The 15,475-nt window shown below is 39.1% G+C and overlaps 2 protein-coding genes across 3 annotated transcripts; both read left to right on the forward strand.

The window, feature by feature from the left end:
- The first annotated feature begins 2,580 nt into the window (after positions 1 to 2,580).
- Positions 2,581 to 8,118, forward strand: LOC139063303 (vesicle-associated membrane protein-associated protein B/C-like). Of its 2 annotated transcripts, none has more exons than XM_070544734.1 (6): positions 2,581 to 2,849; positions 3,887 to 4,039; positions 4,620 to 4,723; positions 4,828 to 4,908; positions 5,233 to 5,364; positions 6,876 to 8,118. In XM_070544734.1, the coding sequence occupies exons 1-6, from the start codon at positions 2,792 to 2,794 to the stop codon at positions 7,035 to 7,037; spliced, it is 690 nt and encodes a 229-aa protein (XP_070400835.1). In that variant the 5' UTR covers positions 2,581 to 2,791; the 3' UTR covers positions 7,038 to 8,118. The 2 variants fall into 2 exon arrangements, with proteins under 2 accessions (XP_070400835.1, XP_070400834.1); XM_070544733.1 differs by having other exon boundaries at positions 2,583 to 2,849; positions 5,185 to 5,364.
- A 1,223-nt stretch (positions 8,119 to 9,341) lies between these two features.
- LOC139063304 (charged multivesicular body protein 4b) lies at positions 9,342 to 14,878 on the forward strand. The gene is made up of 5 exons (XM_070544735.1): positions 9,342 to 9,738; positions 12,035 to 12,212; positions 12,483 to 12,597; positions 13,463 to 13,589; positions 13,672 to 14,878. The coding sequence occupies exons 1-5, from the start codon at positions 9,555 to 9,557 to the stop codon at positions 13,731 to 13,733; spliced, it is 666 nt and encodes a 221-aa protein (XP_070400836.1). The 5' UTR covers positions 9,342 to 9,554; the 3' UTR covers positions 13,734 to 14,878.
- The last annotated feature ends 597 nt before the right edge of the window (positions 14,879 to 15,475 follow it).

Below are 15,475 nucleotides of genomic sequence, written 5' to 3' on the forward strand. Positions count from 1 at the left end.
GGTCATCTCGTAAACAAACAAGTTTGGAAATAGATCTGTGAACATTAAACAAAAGCAAAAAGTCAGCTGAAGATCCTCAACAAACAATGCTTTTATCTGAGGGTGAGAAATGGCTTAAACCCTGTAAATGTTTGAAATATTAAAGTCTTACATTGGAATTAAAATACAATGATAGGATCTTAAAAAATTTTAAATCTTAAAAAATTTTAAATACATATTCTACTTATTACTTAGTCATCAGGATAATTGTTTAGTAAGAAAATGTTGATGCACTAAAATATTGCAATATTTTGTGTTCTAATACTGAATCTAGCTGTATTTAAAAACACTGTATTGATTTGTTTCATAGAAAATTTTCATCCAAACATTTATTGTATAGGGAGCTTTATATATTCATTTTGGGAAATTGCTATTTAGCTCATTAGCGCCTCTAGTGTTTGGACGTATAATCTGATGCTCCCTATTTGGCCCGATGCCAATACTCGCACTACGCCCTGTGGCCTTGGAGTGCACTTGGAGAAATTGTGCAGTAAGGCTTCGACATGGTACACACAAGTGTGTAAATAATTGTCAAATTGAGACAGGAAGCATTGCATCATCGACTGCAACGCATGCCAGGATGCTGATCGCTGTGATACTTTTAAAATAAAACTTTATTAACAGCCAAACAATTATTAGAAATACATTTACATTCATTGCTGCTCTAAGTTTCAGAGCATCAACTAATTGTCCTAAAAATACTACTTTCATTAGAAAATACATATTTTAAGAAAAGACACTTGAGCCTTTTCTCCCGCAGCAATGGACTGTGGGTAAGTGCAGATCAAGGTTGAAAAGGAGCTTGATAACTTCCGCATTTGAGAATCGAGATCGCGCAATTGAAGGGCACAAGGGTGGAAGTGTGAGGATTGATATTGGGCCATTATTGTGTGAATTACAATATAAACACCGACCTCCAGGTGGCAGCAGTTTTCCCCTTTATTGTAGGGTTAGTGAACTACATATCTAGGAATTAAAGGCTGTTGCTATCAGCTTATGTTTTAATTCCTAAGAAGATCAAACATATTGACAAATGAAATTTACATGCATATATATATATATACGGGTTTATATATAAATTCATACACTAACTTGCTTGGTCTATGTTATTCAAAAGATTATAATATTTTTAAATATTTAAGTTAATAGCAAAATTTTTGTTAATTCATAAGATCTAAAGATCGTTGCTTGTTCAGTGATCAATATACACCCACTCCGTGTTTATTTCAAGAAAGAGTCAAGTTTAAAAAGGTAAAGAAACACGACGGAACAATGAGATATCTCGATATCTCTAGATGTGTCTTGAAAGGGTCTGGCTTGAGTTTCCCAATTAAATGTAGTCTCAAAGATTTCGAATATCGTATGGCCTTTTTATCGCAGTATATCATTTTTATGATGTATTTATAATTTTTCTAATAAAAAAAGCAAAAAGACAAAAAAGGCAACCCAAGTAAATCGTTAATCATATAAATCATATAGCTAAATTCAATTCAATTCAAGTTTATTTATATAGCGCCAAATCACGACAAGAGTCGTCTCAAGGCACTTCACATAATAAACATATATCGTATCACCAGATTGTTGCCAACACACACACTTGCTGTTGTTTGGTGTATGCATCTTGAGCTTTCCTTACAGAAAAGATTGATTCAAGATAATTTATTGTCATTGCACAGGTGTGTAGACATTGACTAAAGACAGTTCACGGAGGCGGTATAAATCAAATAAGGCACGCACGGGGTCTCTCTCTCTCTCTCTCTCTCTCTCTCTCTCTCTCTCTCTCTCTCTCTCTCTCTCTCTCTCTCTCTCACACACACACACACACACACACACCCTTCACACACACAGCCAGTTTAAGGTGAAAGAATGTAAAAGTATAATGTAAACATGACAAGTCTAAAACTACAAACTGAAATATAAAGTGAACACAACATAAATGTAAACAGTTATGTTGAGGTATCAGGATCAAGGCAAATTCTACATTATGGGGATTATGCATTTAAACAAAATTAAAACACTGAAACAAACGTTTGACCAATGCCTCGCCAACAAACGTCACTTTTTTCAGTAGAGGAATGCACGGACGACACAGAGGTAAGTTTGACCCTTACAGGCTTTACTTTTCCATCTCAACCCCATCCTACTGTGTGTGGAATCTTACATACAGACCCTTTACACCCAAGACAAAGACCACACACAGGTACAGAGCTAATTACATTCACACAGAGGAGAAAATCACATGTGCATTCATTTCTACATTATACAGAATTACTAGGTTGTGTGTCACTTCCTTGTGGGACGCCACAATAAATCAATTTTGTTGCAAATAAAGTCTCATTACTGAAGTAAGCGCTGCAGGTTTTGGTCTGCAACTCTGGACTACAAACTTTAAATTCACTGGGTTTATTTTCTATTATTCAATTATGGACATTTTATCAGAAAGAAGCGCGTTTTATTAGTTAAACCGAGTTTAAAAATACAAACCATTTGTCAATCTAGAATACGTATGTGCGTCCTTGGCGTGACGTCACGCCCCCTCCATCTGGTCCTCGCTGTTAGCCGTTAGCATTAGGACGCTAACCCTCTGAGCAGCTGTTGGTTTCAGTCAGCGCCGCTTCATTTCTTCCCGTTGTAAAACCAGAGGAGGGCTGGGTTGTTTCCTTCTGTAACCAGCTGCTTCACCTCCCCCTCAAGCCCCCTTGCCGTATAATATACTTGTCGTCGCCGTCACGACAGACAGAAGCTGTGGGACATGGCTAGACAAGAACAAGTCCTGGTGCTGGAGCCGCAACACGAACTGAAATTCAGAGGTAACGCCGAGGCGGAGTGCAAGGCCAGAGTTGAGGAGCTAACAGACACCAGTCATTGATATATCTGTCAACTATTAACCTTTTCTGGTGTGCTATTAGTTTACGGTGTCTTTAAAAGACACGGTGACGCGAAACGTCGCTGTGTACGATGGATCTATCAAGCTAATATGTTAGCATTTAACTAATCTCACTGCTAGCTGTCATTGCAGCGTCAGGGCAGGCCCGTGGTGTAATTACCCCAATTCTGTTACAGGCATTATTTACCGTCATTCATTCATCTGGCAGCATGTGAAACACTTGTGTGGACTAACACTCGCTACTGTGCTTTTAATGGTTAACGTTAACATACGCCCGACGACAACTGCTTATTCTAAGATTTTCTACAATCCCAGAGTCCAGCCTTCTCACCACGCTTGTATCCCTAAGATTTAAACTAGAAAGCTCTCATTGCGAGATTTATTCCTAAAAGGTCACCCGAATTCTTTCTCGGCTTTTCTAACTCCCAATACTTATTATTACAGAGGAGAAACGCAAGGATTTGAGAGATTTGCCTAATAGTAATGACCATTTCCTTATTTGAAGTGCCTTTAGGTGTGATATACTCATGAGGAAATGGATCAAGCGATGGCCTAGCTTCGTTGGATCGGTGTAGTAAAAGGCTGTGCACTGATTGATTATTGCAGAACCTTGGGAGGAGAAGATGCATACACCCACCCAGTGATGCACAGTGACTGGTTAGAACAAAAAGCACAGTCATGTGGTTCAAGACTCATTATTCGTAGTGGGATCAGTAAATACTGACTTTGTTTAAGGTTAAAAACACAATTGCAGCTATTGAGCCTTATTTTTTTCTTTGCTGAGAGTACAATTGTTAGTATTTTGAAATGGAGGCTTCGGTAAGCACCTGTTCATTCAGACCTAAAACGTGTGTATACATTTTATAAAACAAGATGAGACTAAACTGCCATATTTGAATTATTTTCATGTTTTAATCATGAAGTTATCTGGACGTGTCACCTGTCTTTTTGTGCCCTCAGGCCCATTCACAGATGTTGTCACCGCCACTCTAAAGCTCACCAACCCCACAGACAGAAATGTGTGTTTCAAAGTCAAGACGACTGCACCTCGCAGATACTGTGTGCGCCCCAACAGCGGCATCATCGAGCCCGGAACCTCCATAAACGTTTCTGGTTTGTAACCGTTTTCGTTTAAAATTGCCACGCAAAATAATTTATTTGAAACTTGGTGCCCTAATCTGATGTAGTTTGAGTTCTGTTTCAGAAGAAATACAAGACTGCACACATCTGGCTCCACTGGTGGAGCAAAATTGTGCATTTATTGATCATTTACCCAGAAACAACACTGAAAAAAGATGTATGATTGCATTTGTTTCCCTCTTACTGCACCTAAAGCAATACAATCCACTCTGGCAAAATCAAATTCACGCGGTTCCAGTTATGCATCCGTAAATGCTGTCTTGCTAGCAGGCATGGATTGTGTTTCAGTTCCAAAATAAATAATTTACCCTTGATTATTGATGTAGCAGCTGTCACCTGAGATGTTCGGAAATCTCTAGGGAGCAGTGGGAATCTTTGCTGACAAAAGTTATACACACACTGCTCCAAAAGTATAGGAAATGGCCTTACTTGTGAGCTTTGATGTTTTCATGAGATCTTATCGACTTTGTTGTTGACATTTGTTCAAACACCCTTTTCAAGTTTCATTGCTTGGTTCTTTTTCAATTGTTTGTCTCCCACCCCCCTCTCACAGTTATGCTACAGCCTTTTGACTATGACCCCAACGAGAAGAGTAAACACAAATTCATGGTGCAGTCCATGCTGGCCCCCAGAGACATGACTGACATGGAAGGAGTTGTGAGTATCTGAGCTCATGGTTCTGATTGGGGGGCTTCCTCATGACTAAATCTGGAAAAAATACAATAAAAACATCTCCTGTTTTGTTTTTATCTTGCCTGCAGTGGAAGGAGGCAAAGCCAGAAGAGCTGATGGATTCAAAGTTGAGATGTTCTTTTGAGATGCCGCTAGAAAATGACAAAACTGTGAGTAAACATGAATTGTTCTGGTTACCTTTGTGCACATTGGTTCCATTTACCCATATTCACTGTTTAGTTTTGGCAACTACGACTTTTTTACACCTAGGTAGGTCAAAAGCAACAAATGCCATTACTAGCATTATTCTCGAAGCTCATCACCCATTACACGATGTATTTATGATATTTTTACTTCTGTCTGACTCCTTTGTCGCTTGTATTCATGGTTGTTTCTTCCTTAAAACTTCCATCCCACCATCCGTCCCACCCTCATTCTCTCCACAGCATGAGAGTGAAAGCATCAAAACTGTGTCTTCCTTTACCTCTGTTAAGACCGAGCACTCTGTGCTGCCCAAGTCTTCCAGTGCCTCACTGGACGACGGAGAAGTGAAGAAGATCATGGAAGAGTGCAAGCACCTGCAGATGGAGGTGCAGAGGCTACGAGAAGAAAACAAACAGATCAGGGTGAGAAACGCTAAAAGCAAACGGATTAGAGACTTGAACAATCAAAGACAATTGCAGCCTAATAAATCTGGTGTTAAAGAGGCACTATGCAACTTTTTCGTGTTTTTAAGTATTTTTCTTGAGCCAGTATGTGCTAAAATTACCCTTTACATAGTTGATGAAATGTCACTCAGACCCCCACCACCCTCTGTGGCCAGAAAACTGCACTTGCAACTTCAGAGTGCCTGTCCAATATGTTGGACTTAGTAAAAAATGGAGCTGACATACCTGGCGCTGCAGTCTGCTTCCAGCTAGTTTCCTGCAATTTTTAGATCATGAACACAGCTGATTTGTTTAATTTAGTGATTAATCACTCTTGTAGACACTAATGAAGGCTGAGGAGACATTTCTAGCCTGGCCTGCCAGACTCGTCCTCTGTTTAAATCTGCACAGAGAAAGAGTCTGGTTACTCACAGGCAGAGAGGCACATGAGGGGCGGGACTAGGCAGCTCAAAAATAACCAATCAGAAAGAAGACAGAAATGCCGACTGTACCTTGCGATGCTGTAGTCAAAAAAGGCATCTGGCAACGGTGCAAATGTCTTATTTTATTTTTTAGAAGAAAGGCTTTTAGCACTTCCTACTTGTTGTGGTTTTAAAGACATTCAAGTCATTTAGAACAGAGGAAAGAGCTGCAGCGAACTCCACAGCTGTCGTCCTTGTTTATGAGAACCTGAGGGTCGCTGTGTGTGACGTTGTAGTTTTTTTAGCTGTGGTCAAAAATGGCGTCTGGCAACAGCGCAAACTTCTTTCTTTAGAAGAAATGCTTTTAGAGGTTCTACTTGTTGTTATTTTAAAGACGTGTCCAAGTCATTTAGAACACAGGAAAGAGCCGCAGCAAACTCCACTTCAGTCGTCATATTTATGGCAAACTCAGCGTTGTGGTGTGTGACGTACCCTACTCAGCGCTGATTGGCTCGATTAGAATACTCATGGGGTGGGGTTATCTGAATAGGAGAGTTCCCAGACCCTTTCTCTGTGCAGAATTAAATAGAGGAGGAGTCTGGAAGGCCAGGCTAAGACATTTCAGCTTTCAAATTAAGCTGGTAAAAAGGCGAACGCACAGCGAGGAGATGTTTTGCTTTTGGCTTTACTAAACAGACACTAGGGGGTGCTAAAAGCAAGCCAAAACTGTCTAGTCTCCCTTTAGGGGAGGAAAATAATATAAAGCCGAAAGGAGGAGAAAGTTTTTAAATGTAAATAAGTCCTCTTCAATTCAGTTAACTTTATTTATAAAGCACCATATCACAGACACTTTACAGCAATCCTCATACTAAGCAAGCATGTAGCGACAGTGGAGAGGAAAATACTCCAGCAGAACATGGGTCAGGGTGAGCATCCATCTATCACGACTAACTGAAGGCTTAAGGAGACGAAGCAAACACAAAGAACTTTTGCAGAAACTAGAGTCTGATCAGTTTTTACCGTTGGGGTTTATTTTTGTCCTCACTGGTTTGATTGTGTGTCTCTCAGGAGGACGACGGTCTGCGGAAGAGAAAGGTAACCCCACTGGCTGCTTCTCACTCCAGCACCATGATGACCATGTCGAAGGATGAAGGCTTGAGCACTCGCGTTCTGGCGTTATGCTTGCTCTTCTTTGTGATCGGAGCCATCATTGGCAAGCTGGTCCTGTAGAGACAAACGGAGCGCAGTGACAGACGGACGAGCGGATGGATGGACACGGTGCTCTGAAGGGCACGTACTAATGACGGCAACGGGGATGTCTCCTGGGTTTATATTATTCTGTTTCCTTGTTTTCTTTAAAAGGCAGTATATCCTGATGGCATGTTTTTGGATGAAAAATCATAGAAAGGTATCAAAGGAAAACGAAGGAAGGCAGTCCCAAGTTTTAACCAGGAGGATGAGAGGTTTTTGTCACAGGTTTGGCTTCTTCTATGTTTTTCCCTTTTTGTAATCACTGCTTTTGATCTATTCTCTCCGTCCTGCTTAAATGATCTTCCCCAACTTGCACAAGTAGCAGTTGTCAGCGTGTGAGAGTGGCGTCACACTGGCTGAATGTTTAAAGTCTGATGGATTCTTAAGTTTTAAAGTTCCTCACTCACACGTCCGACGCCTGATAACACTTCTTCCACTCATCACTGATCATCTCGAGAGGTGAACAAAATAGATCAGTGAAAGGCCTTTATTTTTTTCCTTAACGCAAACTTAATGTATTGTCTTCTAAACAGTTTGTGGTCAAAAACAGAATATATAAATATCTATATATATAACTATATATATATACATACATATGTATACTGTATGTATGAGCCAGTAGAAGCTGCTGGTGTGTGTTTTGATTTTAGCCTCCTGTACACGAGTGTGGATGTTTTTATGTCAGGAGGCTGCAAATGATGAAATCACAGGCTGTTTTAGAACAAAGAGGGCTGGTTTAGAAAAATAAAAACGAATGTCATTTAAATCCACTTCCTGTGCACAACTGTAAAACAATGGGGTTGCTTGTTGATTAAAATTGTCCAGACCAAGAAATCTGTTGAAACTTGGTAAATCAAATTGTGCACCACAAATAAAATTGACTCAATAAACTATTATTGTAATGATTTAATACTGCATGTTGATCTTATTAGTTCCAAAGCACTGAGATTTTTTATGCTGAAGTTGAAAAATCACATCAGACCTTCAAATTAAAATCCACAGCTGGTTTTGACTGTTTTGACGTATCTCACGGTTTTAATAAAGTATGAAGCGGTCTTGACTACTGGAGTGAATCCCTTCTGTTTGATGCTCGTTCTGTATCTTATTGCAGAGACTGCTAAGAAAATATTCAAATGTACTCTTTGGTTTTCTTGGGTGTTCATTTGTACCCAAATGTAAAATCAGTGAGCTGTATTTTCTGAAGGGACCATCCTGAATCTCAGTGTTTTGGTTTTCATCACCCTTTTTCTTTCCTGCTTGGCTCCAGTGGTTTTGAGATCAAATCTGGTATCTTAAAGTATCACAAAGCCACCTCAGCAAACTTGGGTGTTCAGAGAAAAATAAAGAAAATCTGAGTTTCCTGTTGCCTGAAGGAGCTCGAGGAGCGGAGATTCTGGCACCTGGGCGGCTGGGAGGACTGACCTGTACATACCAACTTCAAAATAAAAACAGCTTCTGACCACATGCATCAGTAGAATCACAACAGTGTAATGACGCACTCGATGGATACGCTTTTTGTATGTATATATAAAAATACTGTAGTTAAGGGAAAATAACCGAACAGCCACCGTGGATCATGTAGCATCAGAAGGAATTAAACTACATAAACCCCTTTGTGTGTTTTTTCTGAGTGTTTTATTGTTACTGTCCTTTTAATCATCTAAATAACTTTAATCCCCCATAAGTTATTCTGGCATTTATTTTTTAAATTTTTGCTTTCACACCCACCCTTTCAGATGCAAAATTAAAGGAAATACCTGTTTTTTAATGTAGCAAATATTGTGCAAAAAATACATTACTTCTCTTCCCTTTTTTTTTTAGTTCAAATGAATCTTATGGGTTTTGTTAATTAGATCTTAGGCTTATGGAAAGTTTTAAAAGTTAGTTTCACTATTTTTAATTTAAACTTATTTGTTCATATGCTTGTTCAAGCCTCTACAAACATACCGTGTGTGTTTGAAAAAAAATCAGTCTTAAATAAATGATTGATTAACAAAAAAGTTTAAAAACTGACATCCCCTTTAGTTATTTTACTCAATACCAAGTTTCTTGCTTATCCTAATCTGTTATTTCATGTCCATCAGGCTGATTTTATAAGCTTGCAAGGTAATTTAGGTTACTAAATTGGTATCTGATTTATAGACCAGAATTCTTTTCAATGTGTTGTGACACCAACATTTCCCCACTGGGGTAAAAATAAACAGATGTTCTATTCTATTCTATTCTATTCTATTCTAGAATACTTGAATATTAAGAGGTTTTTAGGAGGAAACTTCTTCAGCGATGTCCACCAGATGGCGAAAGAGAGACACGGCCACGCCTACTTGTGTTGTCTAGCAACAGACGTCATCGGGCCTTATCCAGGAAGTAGAAAAACATCAACAATTCTTCCAGGTTAGGGCGAAGTGTCCGGCTAGCCTTCACAAAGCTCATATTTCTCTGCTGGTCCGTTGTATCTAACTCCTTTTAAACCCAGGGTCGTGTATTATAGTAGACATGTCGTTGCTTGGGAAATTATTTGGAGGAGGAGGAAAAGGAGGGAAGGCACCGAGTCCACAGGAGGCGATCCAGAAACTCCGTGAGACGGAGGAGATGCTAACGAAGAAACAGGAATTTTTAGAGAAGAAGATCGAGCAGGAGCTGCAAATTGCGAAGAAGAACGGCACAAAAAATAAGAGAGGTGAGATGGAAAGTAGTTATTTTACTCTAGTTTCCGTTTCCTGAGAGACAAAATATCGGGTCAACCTACAAAAGCCAGATGACAGCGAGTTCGTTAGCCACGTCGGCTAACTTTCACGAGCTATCGTGACTGTTGGCAGCCTCACCTTACGCATTTATCCAGGTCCACACCCTACACACACGGATAATATATCATCAGTTTGAAGACAGTGTTTATATGCTGATTACCCGAAGTTAAAATTAATTATTTAACAGTGACGTGAATGAACTCGTTTTCCTCAACGCGTGTCTGTTATGTTCACAGTTTCCTTCTGAATTATTTAAAACGGGGAGGTGTGTGTGTGTGTGTGTGTGTGTGTGTGTGTGTGTGTGTGTTTTACATTACCTGTAAAATTTAAAAAACAAGGAAATTGGCCAACTAATTTCTTAAAGCGGGGACATACAAACTTTTGCCCACATTTTTTTTAATATTTTAAAAAAAGCTGAAATTGTTTTATGTTTATTTATTTGTATTCCTCAAAGTATATCCAAACTAAGCCTAAATAAAATTCAAAGCATGGACACGCCTGTTTTAAAATCTAATATATTAGAAAAGGAAAGCTGCACACTTTTAGTTCTGTTGTTATTTTACTTCCCAGTAATATGCTGTTAACAAGCTGTCACTTAGATGAAATTGGCTAAAAATAGTCATGTTGGGTTCTGCTTTGTCTGATGTGGAAAACCACCGTGTCGGTTTGCCTGTAATACTTTTGCCCAGATGACTCAACTTGGTGTGACACAAATTGTATTGAATGCAGCTGCAATGTTTATTTTTAAAGTCGCATAATTTCTCATCCGTGGAAGAATATTTTTCAGCTTCTTTTGGATTGCTAATTAACACGAAACATCACGTGATGTTGACCTGCTCTGTCAGCACAAGCAGTGACTCTTCAGTCTGAATAAAAAGCTTTGTGGTCAAGTGATTCAACATTTAAAGGTACAATATGTTAGAATTTTACAGTGAAATAATCACAAAACAGTCTAATGTCTGAATTATGATGGAAGGCAGTTTACACTGAAACAGATTTCATTCTTAGCTGGCTGGGGGGTTGTCAGTTTTCCTCCTTTCAAAATAGCTAAAGAGGGACGTAGTCTTTGTTTACAATCTGTGATCCTGCAGAGTCTGCGCCAGTAAAAGCTGCTGCACTGGCCGGAAAAAATCTCTAGAGTTTCAGAAAAATGTTAACAAGTAACAGGAGTGACCCAGAAGTTGTTTCTTGTGCTCCTAGGAAGCTACTGCATATTTTTGTTTTACTCCTGTATCGGGTAAAAAAGGCTAGAGGCTAATGATAAGCTAACAATGCTGACAATGAATTAGAAATAGTTGTCTCTATAAATATCTCATGCTACTTTTTTTGATTACCAACAACTCAACATCACAGTGAAATGTATTTATCTGATATCATCTTACTGTGTATGAGTTGCCTTTGCTTGTAATGAGTCTTCTGGTGCTGAGTCGTAGCGTCCAGTAGCTATGAAACTCATGGAACAGGAGTGAGAAAGTCATTAGTGTTTTTGGGAAATGGGCTGCAGTACCCCACTTTGACCACAGGATGTCATTCTCGCTACGTTATCGTATATTGCACCTTTAATAAAAATGATAATAAATGCTTGTTTAGCTTTTGATTCATTTAGTGTCAAAATGAAACACATGCTAATTTTGAGGCACTGTGTGTGTGTGTGTGTGTGGGGGGGGGGGGGGGCTAAAATGGAATTGAGATAAAATTTGGTAAAATAAAGTTCGAGTTAGGTTAACATGCAGTTAATTCTAGCAGAGTCGAGTGTTGTTTGATCCAGTTTTGTTGTTATATTGTAAAAAGTTGTTCCGAATATGGTGTAGAGGAGGCCTGTCTACTGGTAATAGTAGTTTTCTGTTTTGACTTTCACGCAGACAATAACTTCAGGGTATTTGTTTAAAAAAACAAAAATTACAAGAAACTAACGTTTTACTAGTCTTCCTTACAGTTTGGTTTGATGAGAAGGATGGCTGAGAATATATTCACAATAACCAGAGCGGTCGTGGTTGTAGATGATTAATAATCATTAAAATGTTTTTATTCTGTTCTTTAGAAGTCTCTTTTATTGTAAAACTCTGATAATAATTATAAATACAAATGATGGTAGATTGCATGTCTTATGTTTCCCTTTTTAGCCATCTATAGAAAATCGCCATAAAACACGACTAAAAATAAAAACATTCCCCTGACAATCACATCATCCTGATTCCTTTTCTCTCCTTTTTCTTAATCATTCTTCAGCGGCTCTGCAGGCTTTGAAACGAAAGAAGAGGTATGAGAAGCAGCTCGCTCAGATCGATGGCACTCTGTCGACCATCGAGTTCCAGAGGGAGGCTCTAGAGAATGCCAACACAAACACTGAAGTGCTTAAGAACATGGGCTTTGCTGCCAAGGCCATGAAGTCGGCTCATGAAAACATGTAAGAAGATCGTATCTGAGCAAAAATAAGCTGAAATACCACAGCTTTACCGAATAGAAGCAGTTTTCTGTCTTTGTAGAAATAACTGACCATTAACCTTCACGCTACTCTCTCTCTCTTTCTGAACAAGTCATTAACATGTCTGCTAAAAGGTTATGATAGAAAATGTCTGGTTTGCTTTGAAACCAAAACCCAGCTCATGCACCTGCTCCTAGGTCACATGCTTGATTTCATTTCTCCTCCATTTGTTCTCGTTCCTTTTGTCATTAGGGACATTGACAAGGTGGACGACCTGATGCAGGACATAACGGAGCAGCAGGAGCTGGCCCAGGAAATCTCCGATGCCATCTCCAAACCTGTTGGCTTTGGGGAGGAATTTGATGAAGTGAGTGACGCTTTTGATCGGGTCTGAATATCAATGCTTTAATCACAATGTGCCCTGCACCCTCTGACTATCTTTCTCAAATTCTGTCAACTGACTTTAAAAAATGGGTGCCATGTAACGTAATAGACGTGTTTTACCGGGAGCGTTAAAGACACAAAACGCCAGCAAAAGCGTTCCACGATCACAGGAGAATTGCAGAACCACACGTGATTTCGACAATTCACGCGATAACAAAATAGAAAGAATAGAAAGCAGCATGCGTCTGAAAAGATTTGGTTTATTTTCTGTTCTGTCTGCCTCGGCTACGGAGGTTTCACAGGTAGTGACGGACTTTAGTACTAGCAACTGGAAATCTAAACTTGACTTTTATTTTGAAAGTGTCCAGCTGTTTTGCACTGCTTTTCTGTGTGACTTCCTGTCTGGCCTGATCTAAACTCAATGGCTTAACCAGAGATGGGAAACTGTGGCATCAACAAGTCATCTCCATATTTTGTTCTGCTCAGCAACAAAACCAGGTGATTTTAGTCAGCACAGTGAATGAACCTGGTTTTGTTGCTGAGCAGAACAAAAACACGACATGGAGATGACTTGTTGATGCCACAGTTTCCCATCTCTGGGCTTGACGCATTTTGGAAGTGTAGTGCGTAAAAAAAATTAAAAAAATTTTAAACGATTCGAAGCGTAACGACCTGTCCGTTCACTTCTGGGACGCGTCCAAAATGCGTCACTTTGCAGCCGATGGAAACACACCCATCGACTTCAGAAACGTTACACGAGGCTTACGCGTCGATGGAAAGTTCCAGTAACTACAACTTTACTGTACTTCTTTGCATCAGTCTGACTTTTAATAATTTTTCCTCAAAAGGATGAGTTGCTGGCAGAGCTAGATGAGCTGGAACAGGAAGAGCTGGACAAGAATCTGCTGGAGATCGGGGGACCAGAGACCGTCCCTCTCCCCAATGTGCCTTCGACTTCACTACCATCCAGACCCGGTGATTTTTGGTTTCTATTTGCATTGCAGCCCTTTCTTTTTTTCACCTCAGAGCTCTTAATGTCTCATCCTCTCTTAAACAGCCAAGAAAGAGGAGGACGAGGATGACATGGAGGACCTGCAGCGTTGGGCTGAAGCCATGTAAACAAACACCGCATCACTCACATCGTACTGACATCAGAGAGGATGAAACGAGGGGAAACGATGAAAATGAACTGTTGATCCTTGAGTGTTTCCGTGTGTTTGAGGAGAGTTGACTTTGTGGAACACTACAAATAAGCCACAATGCTGTACTTTTATTTTTTTTACCCCCCAAAAAACATAGAGACCTGCAAGTTTTCTGTGCAAACGAGAGTCTCTCAAATTCACCTGTTAGAAAACACCTACTTGTGATAATTACTATTACTACCCCTTACTGGTCCTGGAACCAGTCTGGAGCAGGTTGGTGGGAGGGGCGTTCATTTAAGCACAGTTGGTGTTCTGTTAAATTTCTGAACAGGAGAAATTTCTTAGAAGCTAAAGCCTCAAAGATTTGTTTCCAACCCATTTGTTTATGATATTTGATTTGCTAAAAAGTGTTTCATTTCTTTTCTTTTTTCTTTTTGAGAATAATAATAATCTTTGCTTTGTTTAAGTAGCTTTTGGGATTGACACACACAGTGGGTGAGGAAGTTGTGGAGCTGTGTGTTTGCTAGAATTTGAACCTCTCAGTTTTGTTTCTACCTGTTTTACCTCCTGTCGCCATTTTTTGTGACGTCTCCCTCCCTTTGAAAGCTTTCTCACCAGTGGTTCTTGCTATTTGGTGTAAATATCTCAAATGTGTCACCCTTTTGTACGTCATTCTGTAATTCCGCTGTTGCCGGGAGGTTCAGTTGAAAGTGTGAAGCATGCAACCATGGCGAAGTCACAATACAGATCACACTGCACGGCTACGAAGAGAGACATCTGGCCTAATACTTTGATCCTGCTCCGTCTGTTTTTGTCCTCATGAGGTTATTTTTTATTTTTATTCGATATCATTAAAAGAGAAAAGATAAATATATTAAACTATTGTCACACCATATTAATTGCAACAGTAGAAAGATGGTTTATAAAAAAATATAGAATTAAAGTCAACCCAGAATATTTGCATTTTGCATTTAAATCATTTAGGTTTTTGAAATCACAACGTATGTTTTTACATAGTAAAAGAAATGCAAAAGGACAGATGGACAAGCATGTTTGCATTTCTATGTTTTATTTATCCAAATGAGAATATTGTTTGCAGAATCATTAAAAGGTTTTCAATTATTTTTACTGTTTTTGAATGTTTTAAATTTTTCATGTGTGTCTACTTACACAAAAAACCTTTTTTAACCAGTAAAGGTTTCATAAAGTGTCATGACTGTAGTAACTGGACCTTTTCTCTAATTTACACAATTAAAGACGAGTTAGGATTGCATTTATAAATAGGCTCATTTTATTGGGGTATATACTCTAAAATAACTCAAATATTAACTTTTATTCTAGCAGCTTTGGATGCCAGAATTTCTGTTAAAAATATGACAAAATGTCAATTTCAGAGTTGGTCACTTAAAATAGATACTTTATGAAATTATAACAATTAACACTGCAAAGGGATAAGTGTGAGTGTGTGTGGACGAATGATACACTGTAGTGTAAAGCACTATGGAGGCCTCTGACTCTGAAAGACGCAGGTCATTTATCGTAAGCAGACGAAAACCGATAGATGGATGAAATATATTAAGTAGTTCACCTGTTAAGAGTAACGTGAGAAGAAAACGTATACCCATAAAACTCCACTGTCGCATCTGCCTTCAGCTGTGATGAAATAGGAGACAACGTAGAGTTAATAACAAGCTTTTACTTTTTTTAATTCACTGTTTT

Source organism: Nothobranchius furzeri, chromosome 15 (genome assembly GCF_043380555.1).
Source record: "Nothobranchius furzeri strain GRZ-AD chromosome 15, NfurGRZ-RIMD1, whole genome shotgun sequence".
Taxonomy (NCBI): domain Eukaryota; kingdom Metazoa; phylum Chordata; class Actinopteri; order Cyprinodontiformes; family Nothobranchiidae; genus Nothobranchius; species Nothobranchius furzeri.

Excerpts from the sequence above, each read along its gene's own strand:
- LOC139063304 (XM_070544735.1), top strand. The coding sequence starts at position 9,555 with ATGTCGTTGCTTGGGAAATTATTTGGAGGAGGAGGAAAAGGAGGGAAG. Across the intron at positions 9,739-12,034 it reads CGGCACAAAAAATAAGAGAG|CGGCTCTGCAGGCTTTGAAA; the intron begins GTGAGATGGAAA and ends ATCATTCTTCAG. Across the intron at positions 12,598-13,462 it reads TTGGGGAGGAATTTGATGAA|GATGAGTTGCTGGCAGAGCT; the intron begins GTGAGTGACGCT and ends TTTCCTCAAAAG.
- LOC139063303 (XM_070544733.1), top strand. The coding sequence starts at position 2,792 with ATGGCTAGACAAGAACAAGTCCTGGTGCTGGAGCCGCAACACGAACTG. Across the intron at positions 4,909-5,184 it reads CGCTAGAAAATGACAAAACT|CATGAGAGTGAAAGCATCAA; the intron begins GTGAGTAAACAT and ends TTCTCTCCACAG. Across the intron at positions 5,365-6,875 it reads AAGAAAACAAACAGATCAGG|GAGGACGACGGTCTGCGGAA; the intron begins GTGAGAAACGCT and ends TGTGTCTCTCAG.